The following is a 22387-nucleotide window of genomic DNA, read 5'->3' on the forward strand; positions in this document are numbered from 1 at the left end:
TTTAAGTGTGCTGAGAAAGTGTTCACAGTGGGTGGGTTTACTCTTGAGACGTACTTTTGGGCTCTTACATGATAAAAGGTTTTGTTAAGCGCCGCCATCCGAGACCCCGCGTCAGGGGCACAGGCCGAGGAGCGCTGACAGCTGCGCGCCCCCCGGAGCGTCGCGGCCACTACCGGCTGAGGCGCGCTCCAGGGCGCGGCACCTGTCCCTGGTGCTGACGGGGCCGCGCACCGGCAGCGGTGAACTGCTCGTCGGGCAGCTGCAAGCGCGGCCCCGGGAATGCACCCGTGCCCTCCACACGGGTCTGTCTCCCCGCTCTCCAGGACCGCAGCCCCAGTTACCGGAGGAGATGGGATCAGTGGCACTCCCGCCTGGGCGGCGAGCTGCCCCTGCCCAGGGCGTTCGTGCTCCTGTGCAGGTCCCAGGCAATTCGGACGGGTCAGGTTCGAGTCTATGTGCTTGAGAACCGGGTGTGTTGTTTCAGTTTTAGGGTTTGTTGTTGTTGGTTGTTCTCTTTAACAGGCTCGTAAAGCAGCGGCTTACTCACTGCACTGAGAAAACAGCTGTCTTTCTGGAAGATACTTTTGGGCGCATATTTAAAAAAAAAATCACGTAACTGTAATAACACTGAATAGAGGGATGTATGTAGCGGGTAGATCTTGACAAAGCTCAGTCATATGAAGTGACCACAAGGCTAAGTGTTTTTAATTCAGGTGGACAATAACCTTTTTTACTCTGTACTTTTGGAAAATGGTCTTCCAAATCCTTTGGCTTCTCTTAGGCTGTAGTTTTAACTTTACCACTCAATTAAAACGACCATTGCCTATCAACCAGTGAACCACTGAAGGGGAAAATAAGTCTCTTCCACTTTTTGTAAGGGGAAAACAGAAATTTCACGCGTTCTGGCGGTACGTGGAAGTGAAGGCTGCAGGCTCCAAGCTCGCAAAGCATTAACAAACATGCTTAGGAGCTTTCCCTGAGCTTGGGCACATCCCCAGTTTCCTGCCTATCTCTCCGGACCACCAGCAGTCGAGGAGCCCAGTGCCCCGTATGAGGAGTGCCGGAAAGCCGGAGCATCACCCGCCTCCCGCGCCGCTTTCCAGAACGTTCCCGGTCCCTCCGTAGGGCACAGCCCTCCCCCGACCTCCCTTCCCGCTGCCGCCGCCATTTCTTCCCTGAGGGCACCCAGACGCGTAGCGCCCGGCGCACCCCGGATACCTGCTCCCCCGGCGCTCAGCCGAACCGCTCCTACAGCTTTGTCACCTTCCTGCTCTGCCACCAAGGCCAAGAGGTGATCTCCGTTCAAAAACGGATCTGTTAGGAAGTGTTCGGACGCCGCGGACAACGGTTTCTCGGTTAGCGGTCACTCCGCAACCACCCATGGCGACAAGCCCCCAAACGCTCTACGTCTCCCCCCTGGCGCCCCCTCGCGGCGACCCGGCGAAGCCGCCGCCCCGCTGAGTGACAGACGGCTGCCCGTCAGCGCGGCGCTGACGGCTCCCGGTGGGCACCGGCGCCCCTGGCACGCCACGCCCACCCGCGGCGGAGGCGCCCGGAAGGGACGTGGGCACTTTAAAAGCTGCACCTTGGCCGCCCCGCTGCCTCCTGAGTGCCGGGAGTGGGTGGCGTGGTCGCCTCTCCCGCTCCTCAGCGCCCGGGGGTTAAGTGACTTGACGGCAGCTCCCCGGGGGTGGTGGCCCGGCGGGAGGTGGGATGCCCGTGAGATGGATGTCCGTGGGATGTCCGTGGGTGCGTGTGACCGCAAGCACCGCCCGCTGAGGGCAGCGGCCGCTCCCGTGGGGGCGGAGATCTCCGCCCGCCGGTCCGCTGGGGGCTTGGCCGCGGCGGAGCGGCCGCCCCACGCCCGCCGCCACCCGTGTCATGGTAAAGCGGTGCGTGGCCTGAGGTAGCGGTGGGCTCCTTACCGGTCTAGAGTTACCGGTTGCGCTACTCGAGATAACTGCAAGTGGGCAAGGTGGGTCGCGCCGCGGCTCTGACGGAAGGAGAAGCGCCGGCAACAGAGCGAAGGGCCGAACTCTGTCCGGCAGAGTGGGCCTAGGGGCGGCGGCTAATGCCGAGTGCCGCAGCTCCCAGCGTTCCGCCTCTGCGTAGGGAGAGTAAGCTGCCAGTGCTCTTCGGTTAAGAGGTCAGCAGAAGCCGAACGGGCAGGAGCACTGGCCCTATGCTAGGCAAAGACGGCTTGCGAATGACGGCTATGGAGTGCAGCCATTTGCTGTCTTTAAAAGTCCAACCTGCAGGTTTAAAGAATTTCTGTTGTGGTAAATGTTACCTAGTAGAGCATTTACTGGGAAGGCAAGAAAGAGTAGGTGAGTCATTCGGCTGAAATCTAACTTCTGTGAGCCTGATCGATTCAAGATTAAATCTTGAGTCCTTGGTCATTTGGGCATATGCATAGGGACACACTGCTACATCAGCGTGGTACAGTGATCCTTGAGGAATCTGTGTAGCAGACAAATAGCACTGGTGGCACAGGAACCTTCTTGTGAGCCTTATATGTTCATTGCACTGTGCCAAATCGCAGGCTCTCTGGGGGCAAGCCAACACCATAGAGGTACTGTGACATTGATATCATAGCTGAGTCCCCTGGTCTGTGTGAACAGTGATCTGCGTATAACTTCTTTAGCCATTTGTGTGTGTGTGTGTGTTTGGGTTGGTTTGTTTGGGTTTTTTTGTCTGCTGTTTTCCTCTGTTAAGCCAAAACAGTCAATTAGGATCCCCTGCAGTAAAGCCCATATTACAGTAATCACAGGGTTCCAATCAACTTTCCCAATTTTAGCCCAGAGTCAGGGAAGAATGATAAAAAATAAACAGTGGCACATTTTGCAGCCTTCTTTTCCTAGTTCAAGTATCTGTATTAGAAACTGAGCCCTGCATTGTAATCCAGTCGCTGCTGTTGACTCATTTTGTGACCTGAAGCTGGTAACCTAAATGCTATGGCTGTATATGTAAATTGACATGGTAAAGCAGCAGGTGTTCAGGTGTTTTTTACCTTAGAAAAAAAAAAAGGAAATTTGATATCCTGGCAAGACACCAAAGGTGCCATGGAGGTGTTAAGTATTGCGTACTGTAGTGGGTGCCTTTAAAAACAATGACTGAGGTGCTGGTAAAGTGAGAACTTGGTAACATACACTTAAGTCTTTTTGTAATACAGGGGCAAAAACGTCTATGTAAACAGGCTGGACAGGTATCTTTTTCCTTGGTAGCCTGTCTCTCTACAGGTATGGTTTGTAGTTTAACACAGTTACCAAAAATCTTCAAATCTTTTGAAGATCAAAAGTGTCTGTCTACACTATGGTATATACCCAGCCTTCTGTAGTAGTAGAAAGAGGTCATGGCAGGAAGAAAAACAAACCAAAACCAGCCATGCAGCAGGGAAAAAATGTGAAAAGCCATTTTTCTGTCATGGTGAAGGATCTAGAATTGAGGGTAAACAGCAAATTTGATGAATTGATAAGGCGATACTGGCAGCAGCAAACAGCCAAACAAAAAACAGTTTGAGCTGCATTTCTGAAGGTGTATTACAGAGAAGGGAGATAATATTCCATCATTGTATTGCTCTGGCTTATCCCTCCAGCAATACTATATTCTGTTGGGACCTACAAACTAGAATGGCATGGACAAAGTAGATTTTGGTGAAGCCAAGCATGATAGAAAATGTAGTTTCTTAAGAAAGATCTGAATGCAGGACTTTAGACAACTTGATAAAGGGGCTAAGAGGAACTCAAAACCACAAAGTTCTGTGAGAACTGAAGGGTTTTGATTAAATGGGTGAAACAAAGCTATACATAGAAGTACAAGTAGGATTAGTTCAGTTCAGAACTCTGCACTGTAGGAAGGGAGATGGCAGTGAGCTCTTTTGCATTGTAGATAGTCTTGTGTTGGAAGCAATACTGAACTTGTGCTGAACTTATGGGAAAAATCTTTGCTCTTGGTAATTTTATATTCAGTTTGACATTGTAAAGGTAGGAATTCAGAGCTTAAAAGCTTTTACATCTCTAATACATCAGTTTCAAATTTTGTAGCAGTGATCAGCTATTTTGTCTTGTGGATTGCAGTGAAGATCAGTCCTCAGATACAGTTCCTTATTAATCCACATAAAATATAATTAATATTGGGTTTATTTAAAATTTTGGTAACCGGTAGCATTGCATATATCAGACATCTGGTTCAAAGCTTGAGTTTTCTTCATGCAGTGTCTAGGTGAGTAGTTTCTTCACATGCTCCTGATCCATTCTCCTTGCCTTTCCGCTCTTCTGAAAGAGTGTAGATAAACTTACTGGGAACAGTGCAGGAATCCATGAGAAAAAGGACATGTCTGTCATAATGGTGAATGTTGCCAAAGAGGCATAGTCTGTTGCAGATCAGAAGTTCAACTCTCAAGCATGAGATGCTCTGAAATGCTTGGTAATACAACCTCGTTGCTGCAGTAACAGTAATTCAAGGTTTTTCTATGAGCATATCTAGCACAGCAGCTAAAATATAACTGATGAGTAATGTAGCCAGCTTAATGAAGTAGTAGCAACTTGAACAATTGGAGTTTCCATTACTTGTTTCCTTCCACCTAATTTAGCATTGACACTAGTGGTTTTTATTTCATTCACTTAATGGTGATGCACTTCCAAGCATGCAGTTGTAGCTTTGCTAAAGTCAATTCACTGTAATACAACGTGGTCTCTTAGCATGTGTGAATTGTTTCCGCTAGTGTAAGGTCTCTGACGTGGAAGGATGGCTCTGCCCAGGCTCCAAATATTTGCTGAAGGTGGTGGCATTCTCCTCTGGTTTAGAGGTGTCCATCCAGCTTCCTCACAGCTGTTCCCATCAGTCAACCCTGGGGGGGACCTGGTGAGGTCTGGACAATTCTCTGTCTTGATGTCTGTAGAGAAAATGTCACCCTCCTCCTGGAATATGTTTGGTTGTTTTTATTCCTTTAAATGTCACCCTTATACCAGTGACCTCATCTGACTCAGCATAGCTTCTGCCTGAAGCAGGGGGAACTATAAGCAAGATTTTGACATAGCTGGAGAATGTAGGGAAGAAGGCTCACCAGAAGAAACAAAATATTGTTGTTTGAGCAAACAGAGAATTATTTTTGGGTCCATCTAACAGGCAGTTATGTAGAGCAACTAAAACCTCATCTAAACATCAGAAGCTGCTGAAAACAAGGGGATTCTCTATTATGTACACACAGTTTATTTCGTCCTCAGGTTTCCCAGGAGGTTTTGCTGAGATTTCTGCTGGTAACCATGTTGGAGCTATACCTGCTGCACCAGTCCAGTTGCTGGGTTTGCTTTGGATGTTTGACATGGTGAGAACACCCATGTCTCTCACCTTTGGAAACAGGGCAGGGTTGAAGTAGTCATCTGCCTAGATCACTAGCTTTTTTATTTTAAGGCTGATTGTATTAGAAGTCTGTAGAAGACAAGTGAGACCTATGCAAAGAGTGTCTTCAGCAAATGAAGCTGTGACTACAACATGAGCTCCTTTACTGTTTGCTTTTCATTATTAGGCACAAAGCTTTCTCCAGTGAGGCAGATGGGAAACAAACGTCGGAGGGAAGGACTTGGAGAAGGCTGGAGAAAGAAAAATCTGGAATATTTATACTTCAAAAATGTACTTGGTGGTGATAGTACGGGCACATGAAAGAGCTGTGGTCCTGTGAGGACCTTCCCCTTCCTGAAGGGGAGTGTTGGCCAGGACACTGGAATATCGTCTACACTTTCTTTTTAAAAGTGCCAAGCTATGCTGAATGTTCATGCAGACACGGACAGAAACCAAAGGAGTAGGAAAGAGTGACCTCAGTTTAACATTTCATTCAAATGACAGTGCCTCTAATGAGATTACCGCTGTAGTTTCCTAGCACACCACCCAGCCTGATGGATCTCAGATCCTTTCAAATGTCCTAAACTGATAAGCAAATGTCATATTAAACATGTGAAAGCAGGATAGAAATTAATAAAGTTTGATTAAACAGCATCTCTGTTTCTTAATGGTTATTCTCTTCAGCTTGCTGTGCAGTTTTATTGTGGTCTGGGTTTTGCTCCCCCTCTTCCCTGACTGAAGATTTAGGTATAGGAAGGCAACATGCACAGAACAATCCATAAAAAAATAACCTCTCTTCTAATACTTTTATTCTGTGATGCTGTCTTTACTAGTGAAGCAATGACTTGCTGTGTTTGTCTTCTGGTTTTATTCCATTTTTCTGAATCTTTAAAATGGAGCCAAGAGAGGTCACTAAAAAACAGTAATGAATTCTTAGGAAAAGAATAGTGCAGTGACAATTTACCTTCAATCTTTTGTGTGTGCAGATGACCATCAAAACCAACCAACCAACCAAACAGAAAACCCAAAACCCAAACCAAACAAAAAACGAAAACTCTGCCACTTGAACTGCAACAATTTGGTTTTGTTTTCCCTTAAAGTCATCATCCAAACATCACTGGTTCTGGACTCATACAGAGTAGGTAACAGCTGTTAATGTAAATGTGCCCTAGAGGCATTTGTGAAACCCATTTCTTTTCAAGCTGTGTCTTGCTATTTGCTTTGGTTTTGGTTTGGGCCCGTTCTACTGGCTTAATGTAGCTTTCATTCACATCCACGTAAATTGCTGTGGTTTAACTTGGACCTCTGACTGAAAAATAAAGTTATGTGGTTTAGTCTGGTGTGTATGCAGAGCTTAATTATTCCCTTGTACAAATGGCTTTTCTACCATTTAGTATTCTGTGAATACTAAACGCATTGCCCCATGGTTTTGAAAAACGGTTGACCATCTCCTCAGATAAAGACTGAGCCCCTGGTGGTGTTTGGTCTCTGCCATTTCAGTCAGTTTTTCTACCACATTTTAAGGTAGGTGTATGGGCAGAGTGCCCTACTATAAGTGTTCAAACTGAGCTACCTCATTCCAGTGCATTATGTGGTTTTGGTTGTCTTTTTGATTATCAGAGTAGAACCCATGGGATTTTATTTTTTTGTCCCCCACACCGCAATGTAATGGGAATTTCTTTCTAACCAGAGGGTAAAGGCAGGGATGCTGTGGAGTTACAGCAGAGTGGTTCTGGAGGTCCTGTGTGTATTAATGACTTGAAAGGGGTGAGTGTTTTAATGTTTCTAGCTTTACCATGAGAGCAGAAGGTTTGTGCTTGTATCTGTAGTTCTGCCAACAACTTCTTGCCTTCCCTCATATTCTCTGTATTTTAGCTATTGCAAATCTAAGGCAGAAATGCTATCCAGCATTACTGAACAAGAATTATAAAGTTTTAAAGTTTTATGAAACACCTAACGTGGGAATATAAACTATGAAAAATCAAGGAATGAATTAAGGAAGCAGTTAGCTAGCTATTTGTATTCTTAGGCTTCTGTTTAAGTGTCACACCTTTAGAACACTTGCATCAAAATAATGAGACAGGTATGTAGTGAAACTGTGCTTTTGCCAAGGAAGTTAAATGCTGATTATAAATAACTCACAATACCTCTGTCTGCATTCAGAGAGAATTAATTTTTTTTCCCTTGGGAAGGCAAGAGCCAAGCATGAAATCGGGGTGGTGGGGGGGGTTGTGATGCTACATGCATGTAGCATATACTTTTTTCAGTTTAACAAATTAATGCAAAAAAAAAAGGTCAACACTTTGGTGCCTTTCCTGCTACATATGGAAATACCTGTGTAAAAACAACTTGTTTGTCGAACATTGTATATCACAGTGCAATAAACATTCTGAAGCAGAAAGTTAAAAATGGCTATGTAGCTGTTAACAGGTCAATAAAGAGTTTTGGGTGTTTGGGATTTTAGCATGGAGTTTTGTTCTATTACAAGATGTGTTTTGCCCATAAGGTAACTGAGCATGAAGAGGGGCTCGATAAGCCTAGAAAGATCTGTCCCCTTCCCTGGGGGCTATATTAGACCTCTGAGTCATGAAGTCTTTGCATAGTAGGTGTCTGGTTACACACCTTTTATGGACCCTACTCAGCTGGGATATCAGCATCTGCATTATAGTTCCCATCTATTCTTAGGTGGTATCAGAGCACAACTGAACAGGCAAGGCAGAAAGATAATCACTTTCATTATATAAAACTCTTCCCTTTTTTCATTCTGGGTTGTTTTTTTTTTTCACTTTCTCTGTCTACCCTATCCTTCTGTTCTGCAGTGCCTTCTCGTTGCTGTGTGAAAGAGATACACAATGGCTTACAGCGTGACTCTGAATGGACCTGGACCATGGGGTTTCCGACTGCAGGGGGGCAAGGACTTCAATATGCCCTTGACCATCTCCAGAGTAAGTGAGAAAAAAGTCTTGTTGAGCTTGTTTAGGTTGGAAATAGCAGTGAACTGGTTATGTGTACACTGACCTGGCCTAGCAAAATAGAGGATCTTTGCAGCTAGGTCTGAAAAAAAAGAATATAATGTGGGCTTAAAATTTACCACTTCAAGGTACAACCTGGCATTGATGATGCCTCAGGAAGACAGTTCTCATTAGTATATTTTTAAGAATGCTTACACTGTCTCTTTTAAGTAAGCTTCCAGTTCTGTTTTGTGTGGTGGTGTCTCTTTTTTTGCTGATCAGGGCCTCAATGATATGATATGGTGGTGTCTATTTGGAGGGAAGGGAATAGAACAACTGTGAATGGGAATATAGAACTATATTTTTAGAAAATGATCATGTAACTGCTTGTAAATACGTGAAGCCTAGGTGCTAAAACTGGACAAAGATAGGGATACATGTCCCCTCTTTTGGGGGGGGAGCAATAAGCAGATGAAAATGAGACATGTCAAGCAGAAGTCTCAATAGTACTTAAAATACTGTCTTAAATTATGTAGAAGCCTTCCATTTGCAGCTGACAAAGAACATGTGATTTAATAATTAATTACTCGATGTATCTGTCGATTACAGATCAGTCCATTTATTTCCTAGCTGACTCCTCTAAGATCAGTATTTTAAGTTGTTAGAGTGGAGTGCTCTTATTAGCTGAATTGGCTCAGTTGCCTAAAGGTTTTTAATCATTGGATAGTTTTCAGGAAATTTGTAAGTATTTCCTTACCTACCTTTTTCTTATCAGCTAGATAGTCCTGTGTAACTTCTGGTTTGGAAACTACTTTCTACTCTCTTGTGGCTCCTGTCTCTTTTTATTTTTTTTTCTTTCTTTTGTTTCTACTCTGACAATCTCAAATCTGTTCCGGAATCTTCAGATCTTTTTAGCGACGTCTTGGTTCCCCACAGATCACCTGCAGAAGGCTTGTTTTGCAGGGCAGTGATGAGAGGAGTTACTTACATGAGTGTTTGAAAGGAATACCAGGATGATTTCATCAGACAAACAAATAGAATGCAAACAAAAGGTCTGCTCCACTGCAAAAAGAAAAAAGCCACTACACTACCCTGAAAACTGGGTTTGTTGTTTGTTGGGGTTTTTTTTTGCCTAATGAAAACAGAGTCTGTGAAGTTGTGAGTACCAAATTGATTTCCCTGCAACAAGCATGACTCAGTCGTCAATGACCTTCTTAAATCTTAGCTGCAGTATTTCATATTCATACTATAAAGCTCTCTATTATTTCATGTCCCTTATTCTTATGCAGAATATTCTTTCCTCTGAAGACAGAGCCACATTTAACTTAATACTAGGTCCTGTGATGGTAAGAGGAACATTTCATAACCCCTTTTGAGGAAGAGGCATAGTAATTGCAAAAAAGGCTGTTCTGTCAGTGTTAAAAACAAACAAGAAAAAACAAAAAGGAGCCCTGTACACAAAAATAAACTCATTTCATAAACTTATACTAATTTCAGTATGATAAATAATTTTGGTATTTCTTTCTTTATCCCACTGAAGGTAAGTATGGAGAGATGTCAACATATTTCTGTAGGCATTTTCATAACACTTTGCAGTGTGTACTGTATGGTATTGATTTTTTTTTTATAAGTCATACCTAGAGGCTGTCAGTCAAAGGCTGGGGCTGTGGGACTTGCACTATATATGACACAATCAGAAAGAAAAAAACAGTTGTTTCCCAAAGAATCCATTTTCTTAGATTATAATCTCTTAAAGTATACTTATTATGTCCAAAGGCTATAGATTTTCATAGGGCTTTGGAGAGCATATGGTAAGTAGCAGTGAAACTGCAAAGGATGGATTCCCAGAGGTGTGGAGAAATTACCTCTTCACACAGCTGGCTGCATTTCCAGCAGTAGAAGTGTCAGAAAGCACCGTTAAATATTTTGAACTCTTTCCCAGGGAGGCACAGTTTTTAGTTGCTTTGGGATTGGATTCAATTTGTAGCCAGCCTTAGGGGTAAAAAGCAGGCATGCAGAAATGAACGTAGCCTCTTTAGGCTACGTAGCATGGGGGAGCTGGAGTGTGGAAGTCTGCTAGTTGTGATAGCTTTTTAATTGGAACTCGGTGATGATAGCGTTCTTAAAGTCCATTTTTAGTTTAACATCTCTCACATAAATATATCTCCAAACAGTTAAGATATTCCCTTTAATTAGCAATTTGCCATCATAAATGAGTTGAGCTGTGAATTTAGCCATAATTGCAATATTACCATGGGGGAAAAGGAAAGATGTACTTGCATTCTCAAGATATTATTGAGGAGGGAAAATAACTGAAGAAAATCCCTTTCTTGGGAAAGGCACACAGCTCTAAATGTTGCCAGTGGATGCCATCCACATGCCACACATGTTGACTGGTTTTGATCCACAGCTCTCCTGAGATGGGATTGGACTCTCTAGGTGCAAGATGAGTCCTAGACCCCAAACACTTCAGCTGTAAGGGTCTTACAATTGCTTTTAATACCAGATGGAATTTAATACCAGTGCAGTGGCCCTTTTTGTCTACATATGCATTGTATCCCTCTATGTAGGCAGATAGAGTTCATATGTAGACACGCTCATTATTTTCTAACGGTGCAAAAGCAGTAAGACTGATTGGGTGGGCCACAGAGAAAAAGAAAAAAAAGAAAAGACTCATCCTTTCTCATGGAGGCTTTGTGTTCTTCTATCATGCCACAAGTCATGCTATTAGAGAGTTGCCTTTGACCTCCTGAGAAAGATGGTGACAACAGTCTACCACACTGGGATTGTTCATCCCATCTGTAGTCTTACTCATGCATGTTTCGAAGGACTTCCCTGAAAGGGGAAGCTAGTATGAAGCTGGCCCACACTTAGACATACGGTGGCCACACTGGACTTATGAACTAGGGCTGTGGCTTAGTTGACTGTTGCCCTGCACTCTATCAGTCATTACTTCACAATTCCCACTCAGCTTGAACTTCATCTGAGAAGCAGGGGAGAAAATGTGAAGGTCTTTGAAGCTTGACAAAAGCACAGTCTGAGGCTGTGATACGACAAATGCTTCTGTTGAGGAAAATACATTTTAAAACAGTGGGCAAAGAAGGTAATTAATCAAAGATGTTTGGCACAACAGTTCAGTTTTAAAGAACTCTTTTTAAAATGCTGTCTGAGATACTGTTATTTTCTTCCCTTCAGGTAGGTTCAGGTGATCAGCTCACTGTTAAATAGTCAACAGCCTAAGACACAGGAGTTATAGTCAGTGAGCTGAGTGACAGCTGAAGATATGTTCCCCTGAAATGGATTGTTCTGCTTATCTGTTCTTTGTCTAAAAATAAGTGCCTGACTAACTTAGAGGGGGTGGGGTGAGGAAAAGACAAGACAGAAACAAGTGGAGAAGAGTTAAGGTCACCCTTGCAGCTTTCACATTTCTTTAACAATGGCATTAGAAATTAATCTAGGAATGTTGAAAAATATTTTTCCAGTCCCTACCCTACAGACCATCCTATCCTCTAGAAGAAACTCTGTCAAAAGATGTCATGAGGTAGCAGAGGTAGGAAAACAGTATTGATAGACCCTCAGTAAAGCTGAGCATGTCAGTCCTACTGAAATGAATGAGACTTACAGGTTGTTGGCAATGCTAAGAGGTATCAGCAGTGGCGTGATCATATGCATAAATCTGGTCTTTCCAAATTGATGTGGGCAGCAAATCAGGTTTTCTCCTGCTGCTTGCTTGCACTGTCTAGAAGCAAGTAGAATTCCTTAGTTTTATAGACCTAATAGCCTGTAAGAAGGCTGTTAGGTATAGTCAGTTACCTGAAGTGCTGAGTTGCCCTGTTACCTAAAATGTTACAATTGCACATGGATAGAAGCAATAGCAGAGCCTCTTCATATATTGCTGAATGTTTATTGCTGAATGGCAAGCTTCTCTAGAGAAACAAACTGGCTTGCAGGTGATATGATGAGCTGGAAGTTATGCAAGAATTATCATCATCTAAGATAGCAGAAATATTATCCAGAACAGTGTGGTAATTCATGACTAGTATATTCACTCTGGGGTTATCCATACAGTTTTGTATTTTCTACAAATCTTGCCTGGGTTTCCAATCAAAAGTTGGATCCTGAAGCTGAAGAAGATAGTGTTTAAACAAAACAAAAGTTTAGAGGACTATTTTGGCTTTATTCTGTGAAGTGAGGAAGATATCTGGTGATGATGTAAATGCACTGAGGGTAAATGGCAAGCACTAATAGGAAAAAAATGAGATTTAGCTTATCTGATACAAGCAGCCTGGAGCAGCTCTTTGGGGGGGATCTATTCTAGCATTTTGCAGTCCATATCTCTGGAGGAGCAGGAAGGCTTTTCCTCACATTTGTTGAGCTCTTTCATTTTTATTAGCATCTTTTCCTGATTGCTTCCTGTCCCTCCTCCACTCTCTAGCATGCATATGTCGACCTCTTGCTGTGACTGCATTTCCTTTAGAAGAGCTATGTGAGAGTATTCATTTCCTGTAGGCCTGATGCATATGGGCTATCAGCACCTTACAGCGGTCAAGTGATGCATGAATGGAGTCCATTTCTGCTTTTTTTTGTTCTATTCTTGAATGCAGGGAAACCTCAGATTATTCAGGTCAGGCACTATGCATCCTGCAACTTCCGTTTAGATAGCCATGTGCTGCTGTACATAACTTTTAATCAAAAGAGTGCAGTTTACCTGTTAGACTGAACTGAACAAATCAACAAGTTCACTTGAAATGCTGGTTCCACATCATCCGTTAAGCATCCATCTCTGGTGAATTGAACTGCTGAGTAGTTTTCCTACAGCTACAATGGCAACTTTGTGAGAGTGTGGGTTTGGTTTCTGCTTTAATTTACAAATGCGAATCCCTCACAATACTAAAAACTATAGGTCAGTATTTATAATAGTTGTTATTCTGCGAAACTAACAGGTAAGTTTTTTGTCCTATGAAAGTCTTCCTTTTAACTGCTATTCAGTAGAGATGATTCCTTTTCCCCCCAGACTGAAATGACTGAGTCAGCTTCTGAGAGGGAAAATGAGCTATTTAATGTAACGACTGTATTATGTCTAGATAAACTCTAGTAATTTCTTATCCATGAATGGTTTCACGTATTTCCAGTCTTCTACAATTTAACTCACTCTAGTTCCTTGTGAGAGGAAAATAAAATACTTCCAGGCCAATTTTCAAGTACACTCCAAAACTTTCATGTCTCTTTTTGATAAAACATCTATTCTGTGGGCATCAGCATTTCTTTGGAATAATGGGCTTAACTTGTATATAACTCCTTGAGCAGCAGTCACACCATCCAAAGTTATAGCATTCTGAGTTTTATTATGTGCAGTCATTTGTTATATGTACAAATATGTCAGTGTCATGGGAGAATACTAGTTACTTTAGATGGTATCTTTGCTTTCAAACTAATTTGCAAGCCAATTCTGTATGTTTATAGCTACCATTATCAGAAATGTTTGTATTTCTGTATGATTAAAGTAATCACTAAATACTAAGCTCACTGGTGAAGCAGTATTTTGTACTCTGCACTGTGTCTGTGCAGCCATCACACACAGCTCTATTTAATGCTCTGTTTCTTAATTCTATCCATGTTTTGAATTGCAGGAGAAACATTTAGCCCTATTAGAATATAGGCCCCATTGACATGAATAATGACCTGTAATAGCTGAGGTACTGGCTTAATTATCAAACCTGCTGCTGTTACTATCCTGGCACATAATACATAACTTCTGAATTTGAAGCCCTTTCTTTATTTCACCTGTTAAATGCAGCTTTTCTTTTTGGGATGTGGTTGTATCTGAATCATCAATGCTGTGTGGCATTAGCTGTCAAAAGAGCTTAGTGTATGAAATAAAATGGGGCTGAACAGCATCTATGCAATTACCAACTCAGTTATAACTACAGTTGGTATTTACTGGTGCTAGCTTACTATTCATACAAAAAAAAAAAAAAAAAGCCACAACCCACTCTGCAGTAACTTTGCAGCTTTCTTTCCTGCAAAAGGGAGAGGAACAGAGCTCTTTGGTTGAACAGGAGGCATAGTGTTAAACTGTGAGAAACTTGGGCCCAAGGCTGGTGAGAAGCTGAGATATTCACAAGTGGGGATAACCCTGGTTATTGTGTCTTCATGGAGAAGGAGGAGGTATCTTAATCTGAGGAACGAGATCCATGACATGAGATATGTTCCCTTTTCTCTTAACATTTAAAAGTGTTTCCTGGCAACTGGATAACCTAGTTTGACAAAATGCTCAGCCTTTGGCCTAGAGTTTTGTTTCTTTGAGAATATAGTTCTTGTAGTATTTCAGGAAGTCCTTAGATTTACTTAATTATTATTAAAGTTAATAATTTTGCAGATCCTTTAGAACTAGTAAATGCAACAGGAGGTAACCATTAAATTACAAATTTAAAGCTGCTGAACAGTTAGTGCTTTATAAATAAAATGCACAATAAGCTTTTTTCAGGTAAAACTTTTTGTTATTATCTGAACTCTGTAAATCGCTGTTTTCTAACACAGCAGATAACCTTGTCATTAGCCCTATTCTGAATGCATAGTTGCAAAATGTTATCCAGCCAGTGGAACACAAAGAGAGGAAATTAGTTCTGAGAATACATTAGCATTAGCTTTCAATACCAGCAACAGCAGTTCTCCTCTGGTCAGTCTTGTTGCTCAATTAGGAGCATTAAGTGTATGTTATTTTATAACTATAAAATGTATGTATTAAAAAACCAAAATGAAACCTATAAACCTTTAATAGCACTGTGAAAGGATCAAAATGGTGTGCAAGATACAATGGTCTTCACTATAATCTAGTTCGTAGTGGACTGGAGTTAGCGACAACACAATTTGATGTGACTGATCTGTGTGTAACTAGAAGTTTCTACACATAGGTACCTGAGATGTCACCATTTTAATGTATAATATAGTGTTAGATGGTGTCCAATGTAATATCAGGTACTGCTTTTTTTTTTTTTTATTCTGGGTTTTCTTGCAGGAATAGCCAGATGCTCAATGTGCATGTAAATTATTAATCCCCATTGAAAGATCATGAGAAGGGCAGAGAAAGGAGGGAAATTTTTTGCTGAACATGGTAAAAATCAATACTTGCAAGTCTTGAGGAAAGAAACTAATTTATAACATTGTCTGGCAATGTCACCTATGATATGCTTTGAAATGAGTAATGCTAGTTGAAAAAGGATGGCTTATATATAGTATGTTAAAGGGCTCTTTCTTCTGTACTGATGTAATTAAAGCCTTAATAAAAGGGTTACCTAAGAGCAAAATCTCAGGATAAGCTTTTTGTTCCAGTTGTCTAAATTCCTAAATCTTAATTTGATGAAAATATGCTATGATATATAATAAATGGCACTTAATGAAGAATTTAATTCTTGCTGGTACAGAGTGAAGACAAGGATGTCAACAAGTGTGCTGTTTCGTCACATTGTGTTGACCCATCATTTACATAATATATATTTAAAAGCAGACAGGTATTACCTGTTAAAACGTACTGCATAGGTGATATATTTTGTTTAGCTGCTATCATAACATAAGGTCCTAAATAAAATAAAAGCTTGATCAATTGAAACTGGCCCTGAAGCTTGGTGCAGTGTTACTGTTGGACATCAGTAACTGGAAACAGTTCTAAAAACTTCGATTTTCCAACATGAAGGTGTTTCTGTGTTCTTCTGTGAGATTTTCAGGAGCAAAAGCACCCAGCACTTATTTACAGGGGGGGAGGAAGAACTAGTATTTTTTTAAACCCACTGACTTTGAGCATAAGCAGTCTGTGTTTCAGGAATTAGCTACCCTGAAAATTATTTGTTTCCATCTTATGAATGGCTCCAGGTGACATGTTGAATGTGCGTCATACAAGGCGACTCCTCTTTTTGTTAGTAGTGGCTAGCAGCCATTTTTCCAAAAAGTCAATGAGGTCTTGCTCTTCTTTTAGGAAGATATAATGGGTCAAATGTCTTAAAGGCATGCAAATCCCCTGGTAAGGGTAGAGTTACTTTCTGCACTCCCACATACATAGCTGGTGTTGTGATCATCTCTTCCACAGGTGTTCAGTGCCTGGACACTGTGCATAAATAGGTTTTAACCTTTACCCAAAATCCTTCCAAATGCACTTGATTTGTAGCAATGGCAGCTGAGGATTAGGAGGAACACAGCCTTTCATATGCTCGCACCATATCCCCTCCTTTCCCTTGCTCAGAGTCTAGACTCCAGTTGCTGGGTTATTTTGGCTGCCTTACTTCCTGCCCTTGATTAGCCATACTTGTTAACACAGCCAGAAATCCTTATTCTCATTAAAGGTAACAGGTTTAAGGGCATACACTTACTTTAAGCAATTTATGGCTCTTCAGTTTAAAGCCAGTGTTAGTGACAATTAGCCTTTGGCATGAAGAAAAATAACTGTGAGGCATCATGGTGCTTATTATACCTGTTTAGGGTGCCATGCACACTCTTCAGAAGCCTCTGTGGGACTCTCATGCTATATTTAAAGCATCCTGTAACTTAGGAAGCTATTTTGAATTGGAATGAATGCTGCATTTACCTCAAGCTTCTGGAATGGGGCATGGTATCCAAAACTCCAAAAATACTACATGTAACCCCAGATTCTTGTACATAGTGCCAAATCAGAATGCTCTGGTATTAGGGTGAATTTGGGTTGCCTTATCTTGATCCTGGGGGTCACTGGGACCATCCTGCTCTATTTGAGAATGTCAGCATTCTCTCCTTACCTAGTCATAGCTGGTTCAAAAACGGCCAAGGGCAGTTGGTACTATGGCAGGCGTTTAAAAAAGAAATAGGCAGCCGAAACAAGATGTTCTTTTTCATCAGGGTTGTCCAAGATTAACTACTCTAGGAGATAAATGGGTAGACTTTTTGCTAATTTTTTGACAGGCATTGCAAAATACAAGTACCTTTCTGACCTACTGTCAAAATCACTTTCCTGTCCAGATTATCTCAGTTGTTTTCATAAATTATTGAACAAATTATTCAAGATTAAATCCTTCTGGTCAACTAAATGGGGTGGGGCAGATGAGGATCTCTATTACATGGCTTTTCTTTCTTGTTAACAAGAAGTTGTCAAAAGTCTGTTAAGTGTCATCAGTTGTTTGAACAACAAACCAAACCTGTTTGAACAGCAGTCCCAGTTTAATTGCCCGCTGCTTCTTTTCAGTGTAACATTTCTAAAATTAAAATGTGTGCTGTGTTGGTATATAGTTATCAGTAGTTCAGGATGAGCACACAGAGTAGTGGGTAGCAGGCCATTGAAAGAAAGCCCCTGACAGAAAGAGCTGACCTAGTGAAGGATGATGCAACTGTTTGACTGTTTCATCCCCAAGACATAGCAGAACTATCCTCTTTTGATGGAGGAACTACCTTACACTTGAGAACTGTATGCCTTAGTTGGCTGCAAGGATAAGTACTGCTGTTGCTGTGGTCTGTGGTCATGTGGGAGACCCCTAATCCTGGCTCTTTGCGTTCATCCTTGCTCCATGTGGGATGGTACTCTGCTGTCTCCTCCTTCCGTATGCATTGATGTAAGGCTGCAGGAAGGAGTTGGCTGAACAGGACACCTTATGAAGGTTCGCAACTGCTCTGTGTGTAGCTGTGGGGTTTCTCTGATTATATATATACCCTGTGTCAGGGAACCCATGCTGCAACTAATACCAATGTAATTTCTGCATTGAGAATAGAGTATATGCCCACTGAGAATTCCTGAAAGAGACTTTTCTCCCTTTACAACCAAGTATCCTATGGCCTGCAAAATGGTGGTTTTGTCCTGCTCATCAGTGGTTCCCTTTTCCTACATTTCTGTGCTTAAGTTTCTGCAGAGCTTTGCTTGCTCACCCTGCAAATTGTCATTTTAGACTGTAACCTTAAACTTTTTCTCTGAAGAAAATGTGCTGAGCATAGATAGTAGGACACATTAATCTTCTTGAAAAAACAAGAACCAAAAAGACCTCAAGCAGATAGTATTCTGTAAGGTATTCATGGCAAAACACAGGAATATGTGCATCTTTTCTAAGGCCATGAAGCTAACATCATTTACTTCATTGTATTTCTAGAAAACAGTCTTTAGGTGACCTAAAGAAATAGGCAAGAGAGCAAAAGAGTTGGAAAAAAAAAATAATCTGCCCTATGAGTAACATAATAAGCTTTTGTGGAGAACGTGCCAAGTGAAGATGTGCATGTATGCTATGCCCTAAATGACAATGGAGTAACCCCCATGACTCACATCAAGAAGGCCTGGATCTTCAACTAGCACGGATCAAGTATTTCTTCTTTTATGCAGTATGATAATGTGTTTCAAGCTTCAGGAGTCAGAGGTGAATAAAGTGGCGGGAGAGAGCAAAGCAGAATAAACCTTCTGTAAGCTCTATACAATTTGTGCATTCAGTTTTAATTTCAGATCAGTTTCATCTAGACCCAGTTTTAATTATTTTCCTAGTGTGAATGGGAAGAAGTCTGATTTACACAAACAGGGTTCTTGTTTGGAAGAATATGAAGTGGTTTTAGTTTTTCCCAGTGTGTGTGACTTGAATATTCAGCTTGTGGCCAACCCCAACCCCCCCCCCAAAAAAAAAAAAACCAACAAAAAAATCACCTCCACAATATTGAAGACATATTTATTGCAATATGATTGACAAGATGAGGAGGTGGTATATCATTTCTTTGCACATCAAGGGACCGGCAGCAAATGAAACCAAAACTAGAACTTAGCTGCTTTATTTATCCCTTGAACAGATGCAGTACAAGCAGCTGCAATAAGATCTTTTATACATTCCACCCATGATTCCCTGGTGTTCATGTGTCCTAAAGACAACCTGGAAAGGAGGCAGGACACTCGGTTGTAGAGCATTGTATTTTATAAGTACAGTGTGAGATGCTGATCCTTCCCATGGAGAAGGAATTCAGAGCTGGATCAGAGTTTCATGCCATTTGATTATATGGTTAAAAGTATCTCTTTCTTTTGCCACTCTGAGTGTTTAGTTTGATTACTTAATGTGGTCTCTAACTTTTTTTTGTTTTATTAAAATTCTTTGTAGGCCAGGAAACAGAACAAAGGGGTAGTTTTAATATAACACGTATGATTATTTGCCTTAAATGAATCTCCAAGCTTAGGAGGCCAAGGAAGAGCTCTGACCATGTAATTGGTTGTGAAGCCCCTTTGTTCAATGTGCAGATAAAGGATTTAGGAAGAAACTTTGCTTGTTGGTATTTCATTTTAGAACATTCACCTGGATGACAGAAGTCCTTACTTTTTTATTTTCCCCTAAAGCATCTGCTCTCGGATGCTGTCTGAGTAGTGGCTATCTAGGTCATATGTTCACACTAGTATGAAACTTTCTTGGGATATGCTAATGCTGTAAAGAGAGATGCATTGAAAATACTCTCTAAAATACTATCTTTTCCCACTGCAGAGAACCAATTTTACAATAACAAAATGTGGATCAGGAACTAGCAAGAAAATTATCCAAATTGCCAAAGTCTCTTTGATAAAAAGAAGAACGTACACACCATCTTCTGAAGCTGTTTCTATCTTCCCACCCTTGCTACCACTACATTAATGTGATACTCAGTAAAAATTAGTTTTTCACTGTGTTGTAAGAGAAAAGCATTTTTTCTGGCTAAATTCTAACACCCTACAAGAGCTGATAGTGACCACCGTGAAAAGGCAAAGTTGACACATGTGTGGGTTAAAACTTAAACAGGGGAAGTTTAGATTGGATATAAGGAAGAAGTTCTTTACTGTAGGGGTGGTGAGGCACTGGAATGGGTTGCCCAAGGAAGCTGTGAATGCTCCATCCCTGGTGGTGTTCAAGTCCAGGTTGGACAGAGCCTTGGGTGACATGGTTTACTGTGAGGTGTCCCTGCCCATGGCAGGGGGGTTGGAACTTGATGATCTTAAGGCCCTTTCCAACCCTAACTATTCTATGATTCTATGATTCTTTTTTAATATTTATTTGAATATTTTCATAAACTTACTTAGTAAAGCCATAATATTAAAAGCTCAAAATACCTATTTTTTTTTTAAAGGAAATATGAAATCAAGTCAAAGCATGTTTGTTTAGAAAGATATCAAACCCTAAGAAAAACTGACGAAGGTGGTGACTTGCAATGTCCTTCATCCTTTTTTTAGCTTAGTTTTACATTTTTTGTTAATACACAAGAAGTGTTCTCCCTATTTTCCTCCTGAATGTATGCTGCCTGTCACTTACATATTTATCTTTGAATGCAAATGGCCTATAAAAAAATAAATTATTCTGTATGCTTGTGATGAACAGGTACTCTTTAATATATATATATATATATTCTTTCTCTGTCATTTGTCATGCTATGACTTATATTTTGCCCTGTTTATCTTGCTGTGCTGCCAGAATAAGTAAATATCTAGGCTGTTTTGATTGTATTTTTCTACTTTTTGTCAGTTTCATTCCTTTAGTATTTAAGAACATGGATTTTTCTCCCAGCTGCAGTGCTTTGTTTCTTTTTGCTAATCTTTTTCTATGCATTGCCCAGTTAGACAACAGTTTCGATAGCTGTAGATATTTTCTTCTTGGATGAATTTGCAAAACTTGTCCAACAGGCTCAGCATCTCCAACTGAACTTGTGGGCACTACTGTGAGAGCAAGGACAAATAACCATTGGTTTGACTGTGCCTCGTGTCTTCCTCTTTTCCTCTGGTGACTTGTCAGAGTGACCTATTGCAAATAGGCTGCACTGTGACAATTCTCAATTTAATTAGATAGAAAGTGCCATGGCTTAATGTTTAAGGAGAACTGTCTATAAGCTGTACTTTAATAGTATGAATCTTAACCTCTGTTTAGCTTTGAAATACAGCTTTCGCTGTACATTGTCTTGAAGTTTAGTGGGGTTTTGATTTTCTATTCTCCAACACCTCTGTCCTCTGGGCGTTTTTATGGCTAATTTTCATTGCAAAGACTAGTGAGAGAGAGAGAGTAAGTCAGGTCTTTATATTTTGATTAAAAATACATTGTCTGTCTTGTGATATGAGAACATCATATTAAAGTTAACATGGTGTCCTTCTAGCTTCACTCCAACCCAGTCTTAGTCTTATCATAAATGTAGCTGTATCTTCTAAGTTGAACCCAAGTAAGAAGTAACTGCAAGGCTGGACAAACTGCATGAATACTGGAAATGTAGGTATATATTCCATGACAGTGAGGTTGCTAACAAATTATGTACATATTAATGGATATCTAGGATGCATGTGGAAATGACTGGTAGTTTTTGCTTTCCCTGTTGTTCACTGTCAAAGCATTTGACAGTATTCTGCTAGGACTGGGATAGTATATTGGGGGTTGTATTTGGATTGAGTAACGTCAAGAGAAATGCCAGGATCAAGTCTGAAAGAAGAAAGAGCATTTGAAGCCTATGTACTGGCATAGGGCCATAAGGAACGAGTTTGAAGTCTTGCTTGGTAGCTTTCCTGCTATAGCAATCCTCCTATTTTAATGAACACAAGATTAATCTGTTTTAATTTAAACAAGGAAGTTTGAAGCTTGGAGACTAAATAGCCCTGCTTCCACTTCAGTGCTTGCTCACAGTATTTACATTGGGGTTTAGAACAAAGTTGATTTATTTGATGTTCATAGCAAGAAGGAATGTTTCTCAGTAAAAGTAATAAAAAGCCAAACCAACACCAAAAAAACCCAAAGGGGGAAATTGGGCCCTGAAAGAACCAAAGCTATTCAAGTCATAAAAGTTTAGGTAGAATATCATTATATAATTAAAGAATATTTTGTTTACACATATGTCAAACTGAGTACATGCCCAGTTCTCTGACATGCCCAGTTCCAAAAGTCAAATCTTATTTTTTTTTTCCCCAGTTTTGTTGACGTATGAACGTATTGACTGAGTGAGATGCTACTGTTGGCAAGCCTTTGAGGAACACTCCTGGAATTTCATTGCAGGAGCCATGACTTCTGTTTTATCTGAAATCTCACTGGCTCTTGATGACAGACAAACTCTGTTTTTAGCATTGCACTGAAGGTCAGGCAAATGACTAGTTTCCAAATAGAGTAACTGAAGATACTGGA

General features: G+C 41.0%; 1 protein-coding gene across 10 annotated transcripts in view; it reads left to right on the forward strand.

The window, feature by feature from the left end:
* Positions 1-313: 313 nt before the first annotated feature.
* LDB3 (LIM domain binding 3) overlaps positions 314-22387 on the forward strand; it is a 124782-nt gene continuing 102708 nt past the window's right edge. For 7 of the 10 annotated variants that reach the window (XM_062618807.1, XM_062618811.1, XM_062618813.1 and 4 more), the window contains exons 1-2: positions 1845-1975; positions 8160-8285. In XM_062618807.1, the coding sequence (XP_062474791.1) occupies positions 8193-8285 (93 nt within the window). In that variant the 5' untranslated portion in view covers positions 1845-1975; positions 8160-8192. Of the gene's footprint in view, positions 439-1844; positions 1976-2232; positions 2328-7721; positions 7771-8159; positions 8286-22387 lie in introns of those variants that run through there. The other 3 variants (XM_062618808.1, XM_062618809.1, XM_062618810.1) reach the window with 3 other exon arrangements.

The sequence above is a fragment of the Pezoporus occidentalis genome, unplaced genomic scaffold, assembly GCF_034315485.1.
Source record: "Pezoporus occidentalis ecotype Australia unplaced genomic scaffold, CSIRO_AGI_Poc_V1 ctg204, whole genome shotgun sequence".
Classification (NCBI taxonomy): Eukaryota; Metazoa; Chordata; class Aves; order Psittaciformes; family Psittacidae; genus Pezoporus; species Pezoporus occidentalis.